The 25,250-nt window shown below is 32.3% G+C and overlaps 1 protein-coding gene across 1 annotated transcript in view; it reads right to left on the bottom strand.

Annotated features, from left to right (window-relative positions):
- The window catches only part of LOC149085560 (uncharacterized), a 69,155-nt gene extending 45,327 nt beyond the window's left edge, over positions 1–23,828 (bottom strand). The window contains exons 1-2 of the mRNA XM_089233659.1: positions 23,686–23,828; positions 1,291–1,544 (exon numbers count right to left, since the gene is read on the bottom strand). Of these exons, the coding sequence (XP_089089785.1) occupies positions 1,291–1,524 (234 nt within the window). The 5' untranslated portion in view covers positions 1,525–1,544; positions 23,686–23,828. The remainder of the gene's footprint in view (positions 1–1,290; positions 1,545–23,685) is intronic.
- Between the last annotated feature and the right edge of the window lie 1,422 nt (positions 23,829–25,250).

Here is a 25,250-nt window from a genome sequence, read left to right as displayed (position 1 = left end):
GTTTGCTCCAACCATTGTTTCCCAAAATGGGCGATATTGCCTTTTAGAGATTGATGAAACGGAATCAGGGGTACATCAGAAGCTACAGATACAACATGATATCTTATGAATTTTCTTAGCTAGGGAGAGCGAGAGGAATTTATTTTTTTCGAGAAGTATTAGATCAGAAAAAATAAGTTTAATAACTCTTGACTAGACATAAGTCTCGAGTCTGTTGCTCGCGATCACCATGGTGCTCCCTGAAACATTTAAGAATGCTTGACAACAAAAGACATTGAAAGAATATTTTTCAAAGTACTGTGCGTAATCTTCGAAATGTTGGAAACTGTAAATACGTTACAGTATGTCATGTAACTTTATACTATAACTATATTCATTTGATTGTTTTATTACACTACAAAAAATAAAAATAAATTTTGCACAAACGTCATTAACACCATTTATAGCTTCATTTATTTCATTTAATGCTAAAATTCTGTAAGGTCTTAACCGAGGTAGATCCGGTTGACATTTGGGTATGAACATAGTGCGGCAGGTTTTCCCGATTCCGAAAGTCGGTGCAATTACGGATGGGTTCAAAAATTCAGGCATTTTTGAAAAAAAATCAAAATAACTTCTGCACACAACAAAGAATTTATAAATAAATAGTCCTTAACGGTGACAAAATACTGAGATCGACATACAGATTGGAAAGTAAGTATTAATAATTTTAACGTGTTACAGCATTTCTCTCTTATATGTATTTTAAATTACACATATCAATATTTTTCCACTCCGGATACAAGAAAATCATTGTTCATACAAAGAATTTCACTGAAATAATAACCGATATAGCAGAACTCTCTATTTTTCAGGAAATGTCATAATTTTTGATTGTAGCTTCAAAAATTCTCTAATATATTGTGTGTATCCGAAACAGTTACCTAAAACTAACTCACAACTACGTCTGTTAGAAAATTTTCCGCAAAATTAGTGTACACAATTTAAAAATATATAATATAGCAGTATTTCTAGGCAGGTGAACTTTAAATATATGAATTGATGACTGCGCTGTACTGTTTCACGTCTAAAAATGCTTATTTACGAACCTTCCTTTATTGCAGTATTTTTTGATTAGCACTTTGTCAAACATTGAGAAAGCTAAGGACCCCCCCCCCCCCTCCCTCCCTCCTGAGCTATAACATAGCAAAAATTAGAATGAAAATATAGCGAATGGCTATGTTCATAAAAGCAAAAAGCATTCTGTGGATACCAGGACAAAAGTTGAAAAGTGTTACTTTATTGACTCACCTGGAATAGCGGGACTTGTCTCAAGAACTTATTGACTTGCGGTATCCTTGAAGTCTTACCGCAAAGCTGGTCACCGTAGCCGTCGAGAACGGCTTGTTCCAGCTTTTCGAGTGCACCGAGTTTCAACCAAAGAGCGATGGTTTCCTCGCTGATCGAAGACATTAACGACAAAGGTACGTGGCACGTAGTCCTGACTGGAGGAAGGCTACCAGCGGCCGCCGAGGTCGCTGTCATTCTCGGCACTCGAGGACGACCTAAAAATGTCGATAAAATAAATTAAAAAAAAAAAAACACCAATAAACTCGTGAGCAGTTTTGTTTCATGTAATCAAAAATAAAAGCTAAAGAGGGAGTGAAGTTTTCTATTGATTTCATAATCAATATTTTCGTATAACGAAATTGCGTGATAAAGTGAATCTCGCATACGCTGGATATATTTGCAACGTATTTTTTGAAATATGTTTATTCCAAAAAATTCTTTCTTTCTTTTTTTTTCATAGCCAATGCTCTCTTTTGAGCATTGGCTATGAACAACAGTAGAACACAACAACCTAAATGCCCAACTTTGATAGATACGAAGGTAACAAACATTAAAGAATAACATTAATGTAATTTAAAAAAATTATTATTTGTGACATTCATTCGTTTTATATAAATTTTATTTTATATTTTTATACATATAGTGGTAAGAATTTTTACGAATATAAATATGGTGGACCTATATAAAATCCCTTTATGCCTTTTAGAAAAATTGTGAAAACGATAGCCATTTGCCAAATGCAAATACAGAAATACCTCGGCTAACAAAGATTATTCCTTCCGAAATCACGTTCAGTGGCAGAAACCTTCGTAAGATAAAACGGGATTTCCCATAGGTTTCTCTAAAGAAAATCGTTTGATTCGTTCCAGGTTCTGCCCAAAATTTAAAGATAACTTTTTTAAAATACCGAGGAATGCTATAAAAAAGACAAAAACTGACTTAAGGCCGAGATTACATTGTGAAAATTTTAGAAAAGTTCTTTTATAAAACTTGAAAAATGCAACTAATAAGCGTGGTATCGGTTACATTCGAGCGAATGTATTCAAAAAGATTATTGGTTATTTTTTTTTCAAGTTTTGTAAAAGATCTTTTATCAAACGTTTGTAGTGCAATCCCTGCCTTAAGGCTAAAATTAGCAGTGCACACATTCCTAGTCTGATAAGCTCCTAGAATGTCCAGACTGTTTAGTTTAATGCCAAGAGTCTTGAACAGAAAGAAGCTCTGAAAACATGCGCTCCTTTTTTCAATGTATTTTTTTTATTAGCTGAATCTTTCATTTTACACGGAATGTTTCAAAAAATTACAGAAAGAAGTGGAGGTACATCTAGAAAAAGATTTCGAGATGGACCTAAGTTAATCGGCTCGAGTAAGAGTGATTCTGATGATGATTGGCGTGAAAATTCAACTCACGACGCCGCTGATTCATATTAGGACGTGTATCCATATCAACGAAAATGTTCGTTAGCCGAGGCAGAAAAATCACGAAAAAATCTTCGTTAGTCAAAAAATTCGTAAACCAAGGCATTTGTTAGCATCCGCATATTTCTATTTCTGTATCACTAATGAATATCTTACCTCAAATTGTTTCTATTTGTAAAATGTAAAAATTTCTATATGTAAAATGCATTATGGTCGCACCTCATGTAACTAGAAAAATTTGATTCCGCGTGTGTGTTTGGGTCTTATCACTTTACAAATTATCGAATGCATAGAAAAACCATATGGAATGAGTTTTTCATACGTTTTTTAAAACATTGGACTAATGATAAACACCACGTCAATAATTTATGTTGTTATGGCAATGCAAGTGTAGTGTTACAAGTGGAGAAGTTTCCCTTGAAGTTATATAATGATTTTATGAGATGATAAAATTTCAAGATGATTATAAAGAAATTGAAATTAAACTTATGGTTAAAACGATTATTATTATTGTAATGCTCAAACGGAAGCAGAATCTTTCTATATATCACTCAAGAATAAACCCAATTTTAAATCAAAGTGGTTTTTTGCCTAATTTTTCCTTTCTCCGACATCAAAAAATTCGAACACGTACTGGGCAAATGTGTTTTATCTTGATACATTTGTCGTAAATGTTACAAGATCTAAAATACTTTTGCCAGCTGCTGAGTCATACCTATTTGCCATGATGTTCCCTAATCATTATCATTACGCTTTTCTTTTTCGCAAATGTACCCTCTCACAGATTACGAGCTTATTACTACTGTATCTGTATTACGTGATCTCAATGATGTTGCGTGTGCCAGTTAGACAGCATAAAAACGATTTGTGCCTCAATAAATGAAATCAGATATTCTATCGCATACTTTTTAGGCAAATTTGCTGTTTAAAAATAGATGAAATACGAGAGAGGAAAAAAACCAGATGATATTCAATACTCAACGTAATTGTTTTGGATGAAAGCAAAAACCCTATTTCCTATTTGACCTTTTTCTATTTCTCGAATGACTGGTGGTGGATGTACAATAGGAAGTTCAACCGCTTGCCAGTTGCCTTCCTTAGCACCGCATAATAACATCCGAGTGGTGAATCTTACCTGTGACCGGTACGTTTAGTAATAGTACTCACTCTAAACAAAAAATTGGAAACACGAGGGAGGTCACCAAGGCAAAACATTTTATATTAAAATTGTATTACAAGTCATTCTTGTGTAACGAGAGTAAAGCTTTCCGTAAATGCAACGGGAATTTTTAAATGCAGTGTTTTTCAATCAGCGCATACACGAAGGGCCATTGAACAAAGAGGGAATCAAGGACCCCGTGTCGTGTCATAATTTTATAATTTCTTCTTTTATTGTTATTCTGTTTTCTTTGTTCCGTGGACCACCTTTCGAAACAATGTTATCGAGGCAGAGTTGAAAAAAAAAAGAAAAAAGAGCCAGCTTTCTGAGATGTTGAATCATAAGAATAAATGAAATGATAAATAATAAACAGACCTTTTCGGTTTCTTCGGAATATGGGTGGGATGACCATATTACACGTATTTTACAAGAGACTTTCCCGTATTTTTCGCTTTTTTTTTACTGTCCCGAATTTCAATGGCGCTTATTTTAGTTCTGAAATCGTAGATATTGGTAGTTTGTATAACTTTACTATTACGAATACATATATAAATAGAGTATATAAAGTGAGGCCTCACAATTCAACATCAAGCTGTCACAGAACTAATGTCACATTGAGGGACAATATTTACCGTATACGTCTATCAGGTAATTTTATGTGTGCGCATTCTCCCAGGGAACTTGATCGTCGAATTTTAAGGACGGTAAGCATATTTCAACAGTTTCGGACACAAATGATAAAAATTTGGGATACAATTAGCGATATCCGTGTTTTCTGGTATTTATTATTCTAAACTCATATATGTTTCGACGAAAAATGGTCACTTCAACACTTAATGTGTAGCTTTGCATATATAAAATTTAGAATCGACTTTGCACAGAAGCTGAGGTCATTTTCTTTCCATTTTATATCTTGAATTTGCTGGTAAATGTCCCAATTAACAAAAACTCTTTTTTTTTGTTGAAGAGCATGTGTCTGTAATTTCGTTAATTTGTTGAAATGTTTTGTTTGCGTTCCTCTCTTTCTCTTTTTTTTTCAACTTGAAGTTTGCAACTCGAATTTTTTCCTTAATATAGTTTGAATCACAAAGAAGGTAGTTATATATATTTGGAATGCAATATCACTTCAGTACATTTATTTTATGGGTGATTATTGAGGCTCTATACGGCCTCTTTAAGGCCCTGTAAGAGCAGTACAATTCCAGACAGGTTTTTTTTAATTATTTTTCAGGCTTTCATTAACTATGAAAAACTATCAGCTCGGGAAAAAAAAATTGAACATTTAAGAGTTAAGGTATCTGACTACCTTCCTTGTTACTTTTTTATAAAATGTTACTAGAATGAATGATACAATAAGTAAATTTTTATAAATCAAGTTTCAAACCCAAGTAAAATATCAAAAATAGCATTCTTCGTAAAACACATTCGCAGATTATTTGTATGTAAAAACGCAGCACTAAATTGGATGTAACTTCAATTTTAAGCGTCATATAAACAAAAAAGATTGTTTTATAATCACAAAAAAGGTGTTTTTATAAAAAAATAAAATAAATATATAAAAATCGATGTTTACTGTTATACAAGCGTGAAATTCTACTGAATAATAATGAATGAATAAGTTTGAGTAAAGTCGTTTCGTAGTCGGCTGTTTGGCAAAACCTCACAGATGCATCATTCAAATTTTAGTTCGTCAGTGGATGTGTTTGAGTACCCTTTAGTAATTAGTTTTAAAAATGTAAGAGCTGCGTTGCATTAGCTCATCTGTATTCGTAAAATGGTCTCAGTAGGACTAAAACTGAGTTTCCCAAACTTCCCGTCCCTTCTTCAGCATTTTTTTTCTCATTCCCCCTTCCCTAAGCCAACTCAAGGTATCCTTATATTATACCCATAGCTTCTACCTCTCCCCTGGAGTATTCCATATTGCCCACTTTCGAAAACACTGGACTAAATAAATTGAATATATTGGAATATATCATAAAGATCAATCGTGCACACTTGTAGATTTTCCTTGCTTTGACCGTTTGTGCCTTTCGCTTATTTTATTCACCTTAACTATTACCCTGTCATAAAATAGAGGGTCAATTTCTCATTTCTTTCTTCTGTTCTGCTATAGTGCTAAAGTGTTGTCATGGAGAAGCATCATAAACTATCAGTGTATATAATAGATATAACCAATATTTTTCACGGCCATTGACATACTTGATTTTTTTCCTGCTGCTAAGAAATAAAAAAAGACGTTTTTCGATACCATCTGGTTCATAGTTGGTTAAAGTTATAATATATTTTAGTTTATTTTTTCCTATCGTAACCTGACATTTATTGACGTTTAACAGGATTATTTTTATGCTTCAATACATTTAAAGTTTTTCCACTCATTTTTAACTTACACTCCTGGCCAAAAATACATTAATACTGTTTTGAACCCTTTAGCCAGTGCCGTCTTAACACATGGGCCTCATAAAAATGAGATCTGCAAATTTTCGAGAGTAAGAAACCATGTGAATTTGCCAGGTAGGGCCTCGGGAAAGTCACTATCCCCAGGGACCCATGATACTCTTAAAATGATCCTACCTTTAGCATGAATTAGAGAACGGAATCGTCGTGACTTTACCTCCATGGGATCACGCAATATCTCAACGCGTATTTCTAGGCCAATTTTCATACCGTCGACCGGGGTGAGATTGTCCACTGTTCGCCAATACATACTTAGATGTATTGACGAACATGCATCGAAATTCAATTTTACCCCTCCAAATTTCGTTGAGGAGTGAAAATACGCCTTCAAATTCTAGGTAATTTTTTTAATAGAGCTATTCTTCACTGATAAATAAAAAACACCCCTCTTTTTATGGAAATACCCTTAAAATTTTAGAGGAGTGAAATTATTCTTCAAAGTTATATTTTCGGATAACATGGTCCACTCCGAGGTGACTTTGTCCTGTCTGATGGAAAGTTTCAAATTAGCGCTGTCTGTTAAACATGTTGGCAATTAATAAAAAGGACCCATTTGACAGAGGGCATCCAAGTCCTTAATGTGTGACACAAAACTAGTCGAAATTCGGTGTGCCCAGATGGCAGCACCTGTTCAGTTATCAATATTATTTGTAAACAAATTGTAGTGTAATAATAGGGTTTCTTTGTCTCAAAGGGGGTATTTCTTGAAAAAGATTAAGATTTTTACCTAAAAGACAAAGCCACTCCACGCCCGGGTGTCATTGTCCCACTAAAACAAAACAAAAAAAAAACTGAATAACTAATTGAACTTGACGAAAAGGGTCTTGATTGGTTTACCAATCGTCTTGGTAAGTTTGATAAATTTATCAATTTTACCGGCGAATATGCATGATATTCAAACATCGTTGGTAAATTGATGAATACTAAAAGAACTATCACTTTTAGAACTATCACATAGGAGCTTCTACGGCCCAGAAACGCACAATTCACTACTACTATTATCCATAATACTCAAGCGTCGTTGGTAAATTTGATAAATATTGAAAACATTATCAATTCACCAACGATTATGCATAATACTCTATTGTAATTGGTGAATTTGATAAATTTGAAAAAAATTCCAAATGAGTCTAATATGTGTGATGGTATGAGTCGGACCCCGATACAATGATACAATACATTTGATAAATACTAAAAAAAATTTTTGGCGTGACCAAGTGTCGTTTGTAAATTTGATAAATACTTGAAAATTATCGCCTTTATCAGTGATTATGCATAATACCTGGTATAATAGGTGAATTTGATATATATGAAAAAAATCACAAATAAGTCTAGTATGTGTGATGAATAAGTCGGGCCCGATATAATGATAACAAATTTTATGATCGTGTCCCGATATAATGACATTAGATTTTACGATCGTGTCCGATTTTACGATCGTGTCCCGATATAATGACATTAGATTTTACGATCGTGTCCCGATATAATGACATTAGATTTTACGATCGTGTCCCGATATAATGACATTAGATTTTACGATCGTGTCCCGATATAATGACATTAGATTTTACGATCGTGTCCCGATATAATGACATTAGATTTTACGATCGTACCCCGATATAATGATACAACACATGTATGAAATATCATGTATAGTATATCATATAGTACGATTTATCACGTTTAACAATGACGCGACGCTTGGGTATTATGCATAACCACTGGGAAAAGTGATACATTTTTAGTACTTATTAAATTTACCAACGATGCTTGGGTACTATGCATAATAACCGGTCGCATATATCACATTTGCTGTAACATGTAGTTTATACTTTTTTTACTGAAAGAATTAAAAAAAACTTTATAAAATCTATATATATATAAAATTGATTTTCTGTCTGTATGTTCTCTATACAAATCTACAATTTCAGATCTATCGCAGCCAAATTTTATATTTATACGAATATCTAAAAAAATCAGGTAAAAGCGAAAATTTTTTTACTACTTATCAAATTTACTGACGACGCGTGGGTACTATGCATAATCGCCGGTAAAAATGATAAAAAAAATAAATTTAAGGAAATTTATCAAACTTACCAAAATGTTCGGTGATTATGCATAATAACCTAATTTATCACATTCATCGCAGCATATACATTGTATATCAAGTGCTTTCTAAGGAAAAGAATTTCTAAAACGTCATGTGACAAAATATACTTATTATATATATATATAGATCATTTCTAAATAATAAACTTGATGGTGGAAACTATACAGTCCAATTCTTTCCCTTTAACTATATGATCAAATTTTCATTTTGTGGACAATTTCGTTTTTATTCTATTGCTATTAGTCGAAATCCCCTCTTGTTAAATTACAATACATACTGAATGTGTATGTATTGAATCTATATATATTGCTAAAATTTTTTCAGAACAATTTTTTTTTTCATCATACAATCCTGATCGACATTAACCGCTTGGTTGTTCATGCATGAACTCAGGATATTTTTACGAAGAGATTATAAGTGTATCAGACTGTGTGTTTTTCGAATTCATTTGACATTTCTATATATATTTTGATTGCTTTACTAGAATTGCGTGTGCAAGTAGTTGAGACATCTGCGATGGACAGTCATGACGTAACTTGTTGAACATGTTTTACCGTTGAATGAAACCTATATTTTTCCACTTTTAGTGGATTTAAAACGCAGAGGAATTTTTATGTACAGGGTGTCCTGTAAGTGCTAATGCGGTCTTTATCCCATCTACCGTCCGTCGTAGAGATATAATTTTAATTTAAAAATGCGTAAAAGCCGTTTAAAATTACTCTGTACCAGTTTTAATAGTAAAAATACAGTGTGTAACAATATCAAAAAAATCTAAATTTTTATACGATCCCCCTGTCCTCTAACTTTCAATTGGGAAGTTGTTTCCCTCTCTCCTGAAGCCAAAAAAAGAATTTTCAAGTTTCTAAGTGCAATATGCGCTGAGATATTCGAATTCGAAAATCGGAGGAAAGTTGGGAAATAACAGCATGAATGGGCGAAAGGAGCGTTTTCCGTTAGTTTTTGCTGTTCTTTCATAACTTTTCTCCGATTTTTGAATTCAAATATCTTAGCGAATATTGCACAGAAATGTTTGTTACCTTCGTATCTATCAAAGTTGGGCATTTAGGTTGTTGTGTTCTACTGTTGTTCATAGCCAATGCTCAAAAGAGAGCATTGGCTATGAAAAAAAAAGAAAGAAAGAATTTTTTGGAATAAACATATTTCAAAAAATACGTTGCAAATATATCCAGCGTATGCGAGATTCACTTTATCACGCTTAGCGAATATTACAGAAACATGGAATTTTTTGTTTGCCTCATGAGATACAGGACAACAACTTTCTATAATTGGAATTTAGAAGACAAAAGGATCGTATAAAATTTTTGATTGTTTATTTTGTATCTTCACACTGTATCTTCAATCTCAAAACCGGTGCCGGGAATTTTTGAATACTTTTTGAGCATTTTTTAATTTGAAATCATACTTCTACGATGGACGGTTGATGAGATAAAGGCCGCATTAGCACTTACGGGATACCCTTTATACAGTCAAAGTCCATAACGCGTGCGGCTTATAACAAGAATCTTGCTATTACGAGTAATTCACAAGTAACTGTCAAAGAGCTAATGTTAAAGGTACAAAAAAATATTCGCTTATAGCGAGTTATTTATTAATGAAAATCAGAACTCATTCACTATAACAACTCCTCGAAAAAAAGTATGTTTTCCTTTTCCTTTCTCTAAGAATTGTACATAAAATGAACTAGAACGAGTGGCATTTTTCTTATCTCTTCACTCTATTCATAGATGTTCATAAACGGGGCATGTCAGTACTCCCACATAGATAAGACAACATGCTGTATCTTATCTTCTTATTATCTATATAGAAGATGGGAAAAAATATATAATTTTATCTGTAGGTATGTTGGTTGGGCAGGTGGAGCACGATCTCTGGTTTTGACATCCTTGTCACTTCCCTTAAAAAAAATCCTTCCCCTTCTTTTCTTAGAATCTCCCATAACGAGACACAGGGCAAACAGGTCTTAATCATTTCCTCTGCTTTAATTGTTATTCGGCATTTTTATAGTGCAACGAATACTCCAGTTGCAGAAACTGCTTCATTTCATAAATTGCAAAATTTTGTTATATAATCAACATTGTGTATGCATAAGCAGCTAACTCTAGATGCATATTTCAGAAAAAATAGTTTAACAAAAAAAGGTAAAAGAAAGGTCAATTTATCTAGGTTGCCTTTTCCCCATTTATACGTTTCTACAGTGAAAACTAAGATTAGTTTTTAACGAGAAGTCCATTATAACGGCAATTTTTCCTCTGATGGTGAACTGTCGTTATGCTGGACTTCTACTGTACTAATATATTTATATTTTATGTAGGGAAACATATATATACCGGAGGATAAAAAAATTCCCGCAGAAAATTTTAAATATCAATAATTTGCAAACTATTCACAGTAAGACGACGTGATTTTCACAGAAATGCATGTGAAGGAACGTGTATATTTTTCGTAATTGGAAAAATTCATTGCTTGAATACGTAAGGGGCAGGAAAAATCTGTTGTCTGACATTCTCGGGGGGGCATGTAATAATTTGACCGGACATGTATAATTTTAAGTTGGACATGTAAATGTTTTGAGATTTGGATCCAGCCCTGACCATTTATAATCCCCAGTAGGCATTTCACATACTACTCATTTAAAAAAAAATATTCTGGTAATAATTTTTAAATTTATTAAATAATTATCGTTAAAGAAAAATTTTCAAATCTATTTCTTTTTTATGGAAACTGCGTCGTAGCACTAAATCGTAGTTCGTAAATACATTGCGTTTTTCTGTTTTTCAAATATTATGTGAATATTATTTTTAAACATACAAATATATTTTTAACAATTAACTGATCACTTGCCTATTTAAGAAAATATTCCTACAGTATTCGAACTTAAATTCAACAACATTGATTTCCAACAACAGCTCTTTAACTACAAATTTGATTTTTTGTTTCGATATATCCAGACTTTAATTTACATCAATTTATTTTTCAATTAGACACTGTAGTTAACAATCATTCCACTTGAATCAAACTGACCCACACGAATAAAAAAGATCATAAACAATGAATTAATTCAAAATTACTTTATCTCATCAAAAACAAGAAAAATTTTACTTGATGTCTAAGAAGTTGCCATAGCAGATTTTCTCAAATATTGTTTCATACGTAAAGTCTAAAATTAAAATGACAAAAAATACATATTGTCGAAATGTTTTACTAATTTTAAGACACTTTCTAAGTGTCTAGAATGTCTTAAACTCAGTTCTAGGAAAAACTGATAGAGATATTACTTTTCCTGCTGACCATCATAAAAACACAAACGATAAAAAAAATTAAACTTTTTTTATAATCTAGAACATAGCCTCTTTCGAATTTAAATTATCGTGACTTGACTTGTACACAAAATGATTTGTGTACCTGCCCTCATCTGGAACAGGTGAAAACTATTAGATACAGGGTGATCAGCGAATAAGCCCTTATTTCAAAATTAAATATCTCTACAACAAAGATCAATAGAATTATGCGGTAAACGGTACGTTTATTAGCAAAACTGTAAGAATGTTGTACAGAAATTTCGAAAATTTCGTTTTTTTTTAATTTTTTAAAATTTAAAAAAAGAAAAAAAAAACTGGAGATTTTGAGGTTCCGAAAATCCTCATTTGTGTGAAGAGAAACCACTGCATTCTCCTAAAGTTACTGCATGGGCTGCGGTATGCGCCATGTGTGCTGACAAATTGTTCCAAAATTGTAACGTAACGTTCAGTAGTAATCGTTTCTCGCACGAAGGAGGGGCCGATAATGCCTCTGGCGCATACCGCAGCCCATGCAGTAACTTTAGGCGAATGCAGTGGTTTCTCTTCACACAAATGAGGATTTTCGGAACCCCAAAATCTCCAGTTTTTTTTTCTTTTTTTTAAATTTTAAAAAATTAAAAAAAAAACTAAATTTTCGAAATTTCTGTACAACATTCTTACAGTTTTGCTAATAAACGTACTATTTACCGCATAATTCTATTGATCTTTGTTGTAGAGATATTTAATTTTGAAATAAGGGCTTATTCGCTGATCACCCTGTATCTTGGAGTGTGTTATTGGATCACAATTTAAAAAAATGAATGAAAAAAAAAATGAATTGAAAATCTCAAGTTAAATATCTTCAAACTAAAATTTATTTCATACAATTTTTACTGTCTAAAATTGCTTGTTAATCCATCGATTTTTTTACTCTACATTACTCATTGTTTTGCTCACGTTTACTGTACGATCTTAATGTGTGATGTGAATGTCAGTAATGTGAATCTATTTTTGTTATATAAAATTCAAATTATGATTTCAATATATTTATTCGTTTTTTTGCTCTAACCTACTTTATATTAAAAAAACATTTTTTATAGTCTCCAATATTCAATTGTTGATGAATATTATTCAGACATTCCCGTTGTTTCCTTTCTAATCATAATGCATATACAAAAAAAAAATTTCGAATATATTTTTTTGTTAATGGAAATATTATAGTACATATACAAGATACATTCTGTAATGAAGTATGAGTGTATGACACAAATTTTACATTCATACGTATCTATGTGCTTATTTTCTTCCGGGGAAAAGGGTAAGTTATTCTAGGAAAAAAAACTTTCTATTTGGGCAACGCCTATCAAATTATATATATAGGTTACTATCGCTATAGAATTTCATAACTGCATTTTCAATCAAAGAGTCTTTGGAAGCACGTAAAAATGGGAAACTATGATAAACTTCTACCACGCTTCGAAATAAAAACCCTTTGTTATATTTTGGTTCAAAGCAGTCATTATGGAATGTCATTTCTGCAAGAACAAAAAATAAAATACATATTTTTATCATGTTGTACAGATCGGTTTGCAGTTATAACTGAACACTTTTATACGATAATGAAACAGTTATTATTGGACTAAACACCTCTTCTTTCCATGCGCCAGGCTATCTAAAAGACATACGAATATCGAATTAACTTTAATGGTAGTAAAAGTAATGATCATCGTAGTACGTGATGCACAAAGAAAAATTGACGATCAATTGCTCTTGCAATCGTATAACCGTGTGTGTTACGGTATTTACGCAACACTAATTCCCTCATAAACATGTGGTTATCAACTCTTCTTGGAAAATCGCCCATTTTTTGGGTAACTTTGTTTTTAGACTAATTGTGTGTGAGATATCTCAAATACGACTGTTCTAATTATATATGATTATAACACATAACTTTTCAAATAAATAATTGATCAAATATTATTCATCATTGAGAAACAAAATTCATTGGTATCAAATGATACCGGAATCCAAAAGTACTTTACTCATCGTTCTCTGTAAGGAAAATATTTTTTGGTCCACGAATTCTTTGAAATAGTAATTCAGTGAACTTGTTTTTTTTTTAAATTTACTTTAAAACATTTAAATCAACCCAAAATGTAAATTAACAGTTCAGGAACATGCTTTGACTAGAATAAAGTTTGTTGAATGTTCTTCTAGACTAGAGGTCATGTTTCACGCGAAGGTTTTCTAAATTTTAAAAAATATCTGAAGATTGTAAATGAAGACTTTCTTATGATGCTTACTTACACATCGGACAGACAAGTTTTAAGATCATACAATGAATCACTGACGATGATGGAAAGTCTCAAAAAATTATTTTTAACGTAATAAAATGGTTCAAATTTTTTAATTTAATTAAAGTTTTCCGGATTAATGGGTGATTTCATTAAAATATTGAAAATTTTGTATATACGGGACATTCAGCAACCCTGAATGAGAGCAAATGAGTGTCACGCGCAAAAAAATATAAGAAAATGTGTTAGTTAGTCGTCTGTATGAAAATATTTGAATGGCTATTTCAACAAATTCCGCACAACAAATCAAACTTGCGAGCTTGCCGTGTTTTTTTTTCTCTTTTTTTCGTCCGATTTCCTTTAACCCTTTATATCCTGACGGTACTTTAAAGTACCAGGTTAGATAATTTGTTTTGAACTAACTGTTCCAAAAAACATTGGTTTTTTTGTCTTTAATTGGAACTAAAATGACCTACCAAATAATTAACATGATAACTAAGAAACAGATATTTTCTGGATATTATGCTGAAGTGAACTCGGAAAGAAAAGTCACCTTCTCTCCGCCGGAACTCGAACCCAGGCCCTCTTGCACACCGGGCCAGTATGCTACCATCTATACACGGCACTGCCTTCCTTATTTCACGCACGCGTAGATCGTAGCATGCTTGTCCGGTATGCTAGAGGGCCTGGGCTCGGGTCCTGGTGGAGGACTCGAGGGGACAGGATGACTTTTCTTTCCGAGTTCAGCTCGGCATAATATCCATAAAATATCTGTTTCTTTGATATCTTGGGCTGAGAAAAAAGCCATCTATATCTCTCCTTACATAATAACTATTTATTATTATCATTACATTTATATTTTTAATTTATTATAATTTTCTTATTATTCTACTTTTCACAATGTCGTTGTCTAAACAATGTCTAAGATATAAAGGGTTATAAATGTGCGTTTTAGTAAATTTCACAGATAACGATTATAATCGTAATAACATGCTTTTGGAACACCAGCACAGAAAAAAAGTAGACGTTTTTATCATGCTAAGGATATGCTTTCGAAATTTATGGTTTCCATTGAGATAGAAAATACATAGCTTAGTATGTGTGCGAATATGAATAACCTATTCTTGCGATTCTCATTACGCGTAAAGTAAAGCATGGGTGATAATTGACGTTCGATGGGCGTAAAAGCCATTGTAATGTAGCCGGCCTCCCTTATTTATTATGAATTGCTCCCGAAGCATGAGAAGAGATTTCTTTGATGAATTGGGGTATGTTTTCCGTACATATTTTGCATGCTGCATAATAATGAAAATTAGCTGTTATAGATATTGTAGTAATCATTTCGAAGAACAGCCGACCCATGAAGTTTGGAATTTTATTATAGGTATATAGTATATCCGTCATCTCACTATGAGCACAACAGCTAGTTACACGTGTACAGAATATTTGAATTATACATTTTCTTCGAAATATTAAGCAACAAATATTGGCACTACAAAATAAATCAACTTAAAAATGCGCCGTTATTCCGAAGTTCTGAATTTGAGAGATCAACTTACTTCTTCTTCACTTAAAAGTATTTCAAAACAAAACGCTGAAAAATGACAGTGATTTCGACGAATTTTATATTTTACTTTTATTATACAAGTTCAACTAGGCTTTATTTTAGTTTATTAATTAATTAGTCGTATCATACATTAATGATGCATTCATGAAACGTTTAACTGATCATGGTTTTGATACACATGCATGATATTATGATTAATTTTTTTTGTTATTTCACGCATACAAAATTTACAATCAGACATTGTTAGACTATGACATAACTGACTTAGATATTGACTACATGCAGATATATGTTCCAGTCAGTATTGCTAACAGTCAAAAAACTTCCCAACTAGATTCTCAGGGCCATCATTTGGGGGGTGGGGGGTCAGGGGGACAACCCCCTGGCTTTTGAAAATGCACTAAAAATGGTATATATATACATACATTGAGTGCATGTTCTTTACCCCCCCCCCCCCGGAAAAAGTTGAATGACGTTCCTGTAGATTCTTCGTCAAAAAAATATTCTTCCACAACAAACATTTCTTCTAGTAACCGGGCCTGAACAACCAGAATTAATTTTAACCATTATTATCGTGAAAATATACAGGGTGAAATCTTAAGTCCGTTTCATCTCGAAAAACTCTTAAACCGTTGGCATACTTTCAATTAAAAAAAGTATTCAAATAACACGCCCATCTTAGACGTGCCGTTTATTTTACGAAGAGCCATATACGTACCGAGATACAAAATTTAACTTCTATATGGCCCCCCTGTCTCTTCTAACTTTCAATCAAAAAGTTTTTTTTTCTGTCTCTCCTGAGCCAAACAAACAAAAATCTTCCATGCTTCCACGTTCAATATTATGCCGAGATATTTAAGCTCAAATTTCTAAAAATTAGGGAAAAACCTCACAAACTAACGGTTACGCTCATTCTACGCTTCATATGCTGTTTTGAACCTCATTTTCATCGATTTTTGAATTCAAATATCTCAGCGCATATTGTACAATTAGTTTTGTTTTTCTTTTCTTTTTTTTGAGGGGTGCTCAGAAAAGACGGCAATAACTTCCTAATTGTGAAATTCAGAAGACGGGAATCATATAAAAAATTAAATTTTGTATCTCAGTACATTTACGTTTGGTAAAATAAACGCCATATCTAAAAGATGGGCATGTTATTTGTGAAAATACTTTTTCCAACTGAAAGTATATTTCCATATTCATTGGTATGCAAAATATTTGAGGTGAAACGGGATTGAGTTTTCACCCTGTATATTACGTAAATAATTATAAAAAATTGGTAAAATCGCAAAGGAAAATGTTTTACAAGTTCTCTTCAATATACAATAATTTCAGTTGATAGAGAGAGCCGCTGAAATTCAGTGAAATGTTTGCATTTTGTATGTCCCTCAGTTCTTCCATTTTTTTAAAATCGATGCAGAAAGTTCAAAATTATGATAGACCTTATTTCTTATACGTAGATCAGCACGAATGGTAAAATTGCATTCGCCATGTTTGTTCTGATTCTGTTTCTAGATTTTGCATATTAATAACATTCAACCGACTGAAAAATTCTGACCTTCTGCACAGGATAAAATAAAAAAAAGACCCTGTTATTATAAATTGTACGTTTGAAAGAACCCTGACATTCCTAATTGTTAATTTCATTTAATTTTTCATTCATAATTTAATGAAAATTTATCGAAGTACTTTTTTTAAGGAATTTACTTACCACTCATAATTTACACTACTTTGTTTTTTAAAAGGTGTTTGAAAAGAATCCACATTACTGGAAAAACTACAACAACACAGGAAAATTCAAAAAAAGACTAGATTTCCACTAGCTTTTCAATGTATATATTTTAACTAAATGATCCAGCAAAATGTATTGGATGTAAAGCACCAATATGGCCTCACTGGCTACAGTCGAGATAGAAACTTTGTAAAGCGCAAGTCGGTATACGTACTCTCTATGTAGTCAAAATGAAATGAATAATGATGAGATCCATCAACGCAATTCTTATAATCAGTAATAGTACATTCATTGGTACTCTGGATTTTCTGGAAAAACTTCAAAACTAACAATCTACTAACATATATAGTTTCATATTCAATGCTTTCTTTTATTAATTTTTACTCTAAATTTGCTTGACGTAATTCTCATGGTCCCGATAAAAATTGTTTTTGGCGCTCAACATATCTTTTCCTCGTATTTGAACCGGTAGGTTTTATTTTGTGCGTTTCACAAATGTACGTATTACGTCTTCTCTGCGATATTTGCCAGCAGCTTTGAAATAATATTCCAAAAAACGAAAATAAAACAATGAGAAATTTCAAGGAAAGAGACTTTCTGGATGCCGATGCTGAGTATCAAGTTTTTGTTCAAATTAACAATACAAACTGAAAAATATTTTCGTACAAAATTAGAAATTGTTTTCAATTATTTGCCCCAGTTGTTCATAAGCCAGAAAATAAATTATTAGTCCATTATTCACTTTTTTCAACTTTTTTAGTTTCTCACTGGATGACCTATTTTAAAGGTTATTTTACATTCTCTCGTTAATTGGCTTAATTTCAGCTTGCGTGGGTATTTATTATATTATTGCTCATGTCACCTTAGCTAATACTGATGTGAAAAATTCATTCATTAACGTGTGTTATTTTGATTTTTTTTCCTGAGAGTGACACAAAGAAAAATTGAACTTTGGTGCTTGCCAAATTTCAATTCATTGTATCTAGAGAATTTTTGCACGTCCAGCTCTAGTTTACCGCTGAATGAGAGCCAAAGACCGATTCCTTTGGGATCGAGGAGAACGATAATGAACTATCTAAAAGGTATTTTTGCACTATGCTTTCGAAACCTTTTAAGGTTAATTGCTTCGGCTTTGGTGTAAGATACGAGCAGAGCTATGAAAAAAAAAAGGGAGCACTAGAACGGACTAGCTAGTTACGACAGTTAGTGTGATTGACGCCAACGAAAGTAATATAAAGGTCAAAGTCGCTAAAGTAGGTTCTCGAAAAGAATTCATACGTATTTCATTCTTCCATTCATCATGCCATATAAGTGGTACATTGGAAAGTATCCACTGAGGGATACATTTCATGGGAGAAGAAACAAATGGAAGAATCTTAATAGCAGCAGAGGTTCTGTTATCGGGCATTCTTTGAGAAAATACCTTGATACCTTTTCGATAAAATAAAAATGCTATGAAGACATGGAGTACGGGGATCGAAGCATAGTTGAAAGAGCCATATTTACATCTTCCAAAGTAAAAAAGTCTCTCAACCATATACTATATGTATTTGTTTAAACTTTTAAGTTATTTTTAAGGAAAACATTAAAAAAACTTTTCTACTTCATACTTCATCATTGGGGGTTCGTTCGTCATCATAGTGAACAGAATCACTTATTTAAGACCATCTGGTGAGAGCTTTTTTTAAAGAATAGTTATTCAGTTTGAGTGTTAGTAAGACCGCTGCTGACTAAAACATACACTGCATTTATTCTAGTTTAACGTGATGACAGTTTTAATACATGAAATTCGTCAATGTTTGTTCCAATTTTGTTCCAAAAGTTGTAATAAATCAAAGTTGTTTTTTGATTCTAAAAAAATAATGACTAATAAATTAGCAAAAAAGTTGAATAGCCAATCCAAATTGAAATTAAAAGGGATAGAAACCTCGAACATGAAAATGACCATGAACGAATATGTTTTACAATGATCCTTAACATTTGAATGTATGATTAAATAATAAGTCATATTTTTTTATGCATCAGCGTTGAACAATCGGACATTTCGAAATGATTATTGGAAGTAGAGATGAGGGAAAATCAAGTGGAAAAAGTTTGGATATATCGTTTCAGAGTAAATGTGAATAGAAGATAATTAAGGAATATAGGATGTATTTACGTCTCTCGGGATCAAAACTTCGATGAAAAAGTACGTGACAGTCCCTATTTCAGAGCAAAATGACAAAATAGGTCGAATTTCTTTTCAAAAACGAAATCAGATCCAGCGAATGAAAGATGTTCGTATATCCGATGAGCACAACGTAGAAAACAAAAAGTGAAATTAAATTCTCCCTCGCTTCGCTTTTGCACTTTATCTCGTTCTCCAATAGTACATACAACTACGTATACAAAATCCAATAACCCGTTGGTCTGCTCTGGTTTCCTGTTGACACTCAGCCAAAATGTGATCTAAGTTACTCATCGTTTTGTCTCTCTCTTTTCGTTCTATTTTATGAGCAATGTATCAATAGTCAGCTTATATATCCGATGTTTTACTTAAAATTACATAAGTGTATGATATTTTATTAAAAATTTATCGAAGTGAGTCCCGAGGTGCATTTTTGAAGAAAGAAATGCGTTCGATTCTATACCGCGTATTGTACGATGCATATCATGATGAAATATTTTGATATATTTAAGATATTATATATATATACCTCTTACTTAAAAAAAAATTTTTTTGATTGATTTGTGTTTGTTGTATGTCAAAATGCTTTTAAAAAGACAAGAAAATTAATTAATTTAGGTTGATATCTTTACTAGGACCATTTTAATAGGTACACATACGTTCATTTCACGTCTCAACTTGAAAAAAGAATAATTAAAAACCATTTAAAACCGTCGAAAATTAGGTACACATATCGCCCCCCCCCCTCATGTCAGAAGCACGAATTTGCAATGTCCTTGGCAAAAAAGGAACGTGGAAAATGATGTTTGAATGTTTACTGTACCCATGCTACTCTATGGAAGTTATTTTCCGAAATTGTGTTTTGTAATATGTGTTTCAATAGGCAAAACTTAGGACGATAGGAAAATAAGGTATCCAACTAGCTATGTGTACCTCTGGAGCAAAGAGGTTAAACCGGGACCTCGTTATGTTCGTTTTTTTACCCTCTTACGATAAGAAGGAAAAAAATCACGAGAAGAAATTGGTTAAACTTAGAAACTAAAATTGAGCTATATAAACTAAAATTGTGTGATCTATTTCACACTTTCATCGAGATGCTACAAATTCCACGATGTTCGTAAAGAAGACGATAGGAACCATTTTGTTATGGCTTTCAGTACTGTCACTGTACATACACTGTAGCAAATTAAATTATTAAAATTTCGTTCATTAGTTTTGTAACGCTTTATCCCAAGTGTTTCCCAACCTGGGATCTATGAGTACTTTGTAAGGGGCCCGCGGGATCATTTTCATTTACTACCATTGCAATCAATTCCACATTTTGTAGTTTGTTCAATTTTTATGATATGCAAATTACAAAAAAAAAAACTATACATTTGCGTTTTATGGGAGAAAGATGTCGAAATTAGTCTTCTGACGCTATGGGGGGCCCATAGAGCTCCACTATGGATCTCCATAGATCTCCTCTACTATAACGCTTACGCGGAGAATTTGCCTTCACTGCAGGGGGTCCGCGATATCAAAAGGATGGGAAACACTGCTCTATATCGTAGTTATTGTTTCATCGCTCCCTTCTTAAAATTTAGAAGGGAGTGATGTATAGAATGTAAACCCATACTAAATCCATAGTTTCTATCACCCCCCTGGACCATTACATGCACCCCGGGGGGGGGGGGACATTGCCCACTTTGGAAACACTGCTTTATATATTTCAGCTATACAAATGGAAAAATCAAAGTGGTCTTTAATATTTAACGTGTTATTTCCCGGATTCACAGAAAATATGATATACCATAACGTATATTTCAAAAAGTCGTGAAAATTTTTACATTTAAATAATGAATATAATATATATATGAGGTTTTACGTTTACCTATTGGTTTTTCGTCATTTCAGTCGACTTATTCAAAAATAAATCTGTGTTTTTTTTATTATTATATGAAAAAATGTAGACTTTTTCCCACCATATATGATAGTTGCTGTCAATTGAAAAAACTTCAACAAATGTGTGACTTATTTTCTTGCCCATAAATTCCAGAAAAAAGTTGTTCTTTTTAATTAAATTTTACGGTTATTAATTTTTTTACTCACACTTTACCTGCTAATTACAAGCAGAGTTTAATGTCAATTCGATAACACATCCTCAAAACCATGCTTCTCCATTTATGTAAAAATAACTTATAGTATATAAATCAAGTAACGTTAATATATAGTATATAAATCAAGTCTCTCCTCATAGCTTATGTGTCATCAAGAGCAGAGAAGAAACACGCGTGCTCTAGATGGCACACGAGGCTTAAACTATGAGGGGAGACTTGATTTTTTGAAAATGTTTGCATTAGAAGAGCGAGATGTCGGATTAAAGTATTTAAAAATTTCAACGGGATGAATAAAATGGACCGTGAGTCGTCAATCAACTGCTTCGACAAGAGGACATCAGTATCGATTGTTGAGGTTATTTTAAAATGTGGTGTCGCAGGGAGTTTTCTCTCTAATACGGTGAAAATAAATAGAATAGCTTACCTCCGGGAGTCGTCTAACACGATTGGCACGTTTAAAAGAAATAGATAAATATATTGGTACAAATCGAGAAGCTCTATCCATACTTGGATAAGACTACCATAATTTTTTATGGGCAATATATTTATATTTTATCATAATTATTGGTATTTTTATTTCTTATCTGGTTGCTGTATTTCTGATATAGTTTAGATATATATTCGGCATCGATATTTTTTATGGGCATCTTTTGTCAGCCACCTCATTGGGCTTTTTGTCTGTTGTGGCCTTTGTATTTGTATAAGAGTTTCTGCTTGTTGATATAACTGGCATTTTGGTTGTTACGAATGTGATAAATCCGTTGATTATGTATAATCACCGATTGTTATGCACAATCACAGACCACACACACACACACATTTTGGTTAGTTTGATTTTGTATATATACATATATATATGTGTATATATATTGAGAATTTATCACATTTACCGGTGTTTATGTCGTCTGGCAGTCCAGTGATTTTATCAACTAGCTTCTGACTGCACAGGTCTGGGTTCGTATCCCGGTTCGGGCATGGATGTCTACTAACAAATTCCCTGATCGTAAAGATCTCTTGGAAATGCGTGATGATCACGTTATTAAAAAAAATGTATAATCCCCAACTCGTATTGATAAATATGAATTTTCAATTAATTACTTAAATTTAGCGGACGTTTTGCTCAAACTTTAGTCTAGGATGGCGGATTCGATCGATGATGTTGATTATGTTTAAAAATGGTGATAAACGTGAAGAAAGCTGATATTATGCAAGGCTTATAGTAATTTACACATTTTTATCCTTATAATACTTATTTTCATTTGATTTAATTTTTACGGAAAAATATGTGTAGTTCACCCATCGCGTACGGGAGAAACTGATAAGTGGTTGAATTTTTAAGTGATATTTCAGTACGATTTCTTCCATATTTATCATACTTACCAACTTCTTTCGAGAATTATTCATAATCACTGGTAAAAATGATAAATACAGGAAAATTTAATCAAGCTTATCGACACAATTGGTGATTATGCATAATAACCAACGATCACGGATAATCTGATTTATCACATTTACCCTAACATATGTGCCATAATTATCTTTAAAATCATTTTTGATATAATAATAGTATATATTTATTTATTCTATAATCAAACAGATTATTCAACATTGATAATCCACGGTGGTAATAATATATTTTTATTATAAAATTACTATCAAAGAATTATTTATTCTACCTGATTATTTCAAAAAAAATTAAAACTTTTTGCAATACAGAAATTTTTGTTTTCAAATATTTTTATAGTAGTTTTATTTATTTATATTTATGATGAAACTCGTGTTACATCGATCAAAATTGTTTTTAAATATTAAAAATAATTAATATTAAACGTCCTTATACAGTTCAGAGAAAAATTACTTCGAGTAGTCAGTTACCATAAAACTGAAATTTTTGGAATTTAAATCTACCGCGTCTTTCCCGGAACAGTGTTTTCTTTTTCTCCTCGTTTTTTCTGTTTTCTATTTCCTTGTTGTGTTTTTTAGATTATTTCGTAAACAAATTCTTTTAAATGGAAAATTTATGAGACGTAATATAAAATTAAATAAATTTCCTTACCTTTATTTTGGTTGCGATACAGGATGCTGCTCCTGATCGACACAATCGACTAGCCCATGATTATTTGAAAAATAAAACAGGGAAACAAAAACAGTTTTTGTAGTGTTTTTTTTTTTTAAGTTATGTGTTTTCAAGCAGCGAAAGTCGTTGTGTTCGTTCCTGGCTCACCATTCACTGTTAGTTTGGTAGTTTAGAAAGAACACGCGGGTTTCGGTGGAAAATCTCTCTGCCTTGCACCATCCACCGCGGTCCACCTGGTATCGATAGCAACGGTAGATCGACACAAACTTCTACATAAGGATAGTCGCAAGCGCATGTTGCTCGGACAGTCAGTGGCTTTTTTTCTTTTATTCTTCTTCTTCATCTGTACAACCCTTCACTTTCGCCCAGGACAGCGGTCATCAATGGCAGACAGTGGGAAAGAAAACAAACGGAGGATAAATAAAAGAAGATTGACTCTAAATAAGCCGGTGGCAAAACGTGGCTTTTGTTTACATTGTTCCGGAAGATATCAAGAGAGCCAATATCTAGATTAGCATTATTTCTCTTTTTTATCCCCCGCTTTGAAAAAGTTTTCTTCGTCTCGAAGGAAATGTAACAGGTGATATCGCATAAAATACATCAATATACATACATACAAAATTGCTCTTTTTATTTCAATAAATATCAAACATCAGGCAGTATTTATATAATGACTAACTTCTTAACGAAAAACAAGGAATGGTTTCAGAGAAAAACAAATAGAACCGCGATAAGATTCAACCACGAATATCAAATACCAAAAACTAAAAACATTTTTTTTTCCAAAAAGAGTTTCTCCCTCAGTGCACCTAAAATAATGAATTATTTTCAATCAGAGTATCAAACAACTAACAACACTAACGAAAAGTATGAAATATGTCGATATGTAAAAATGTCTAAAAAATAACGAAAATGATGTTTTCTTTGTATTATGAAACAATGCAGTTGCTATATTTCATTTTCTTGTCTTGACAATAACATACCTTAGTTATTAACTTATTATTGTACACTGAATCGCGTATAACATATAAAATATGAATTATTTTTTTTTTGCGAAATTTTTAAAATTGTTAAAATCACAACTACCTATTTTATATTTATTAATCGATTTTATTTTATTACTTTATGTCATGTAAATAGAAAATCTAACATCATTGTAATGTAGTTAATTCAATTGACGGCTTAACGAAAAATAATATTCAAAATAAACAAAAAAAATGTTACTATTATTCTTTTTTCTCATGTAAATATAGAAGAAATCATCCTTGTAGGCTATCTGGAAGGACCAATGCCCTTGGAGCCACATAGATATCAATTTTGTGTGTGTGTGTGTGTGCTCAATTTTTCTTACATATCTATGTTTCTTCGTGTGCGTCTTTGTCTTATTGTCTTATTATATTTTCAACATATTGTCTTATTGTGTTTTTTTGTATTTGCATAATTCTGCGTGCGTGCAATATAAAAAATAAATCCAGATGCTATTTATCCTAGGGTTCTTAGGAAATGTGCTAATGAAATGTTGAGGCCAGTCGCACAGATTTACA

Source organism: Pholcus phalangioides, unplaced genomic scaffold, assembly GCF_987345545.1.
Source record: "Pholcus phalangioides strain wild (caught in Gottingen) unplaced genomic scaffold, Ppha-v1.0 ptg000007l_1, whole genome shotgun sequence".
NCBI classification, from domain to species: Eukaryota; Metazoa; Arthropoda; class Arachnida; order Araneae; family Pholcidae; genus Pholcus; species Pholcus phalangioides.
This window is presented reverse-complemented; position numbering and strand designations above follow the sequence as displayed.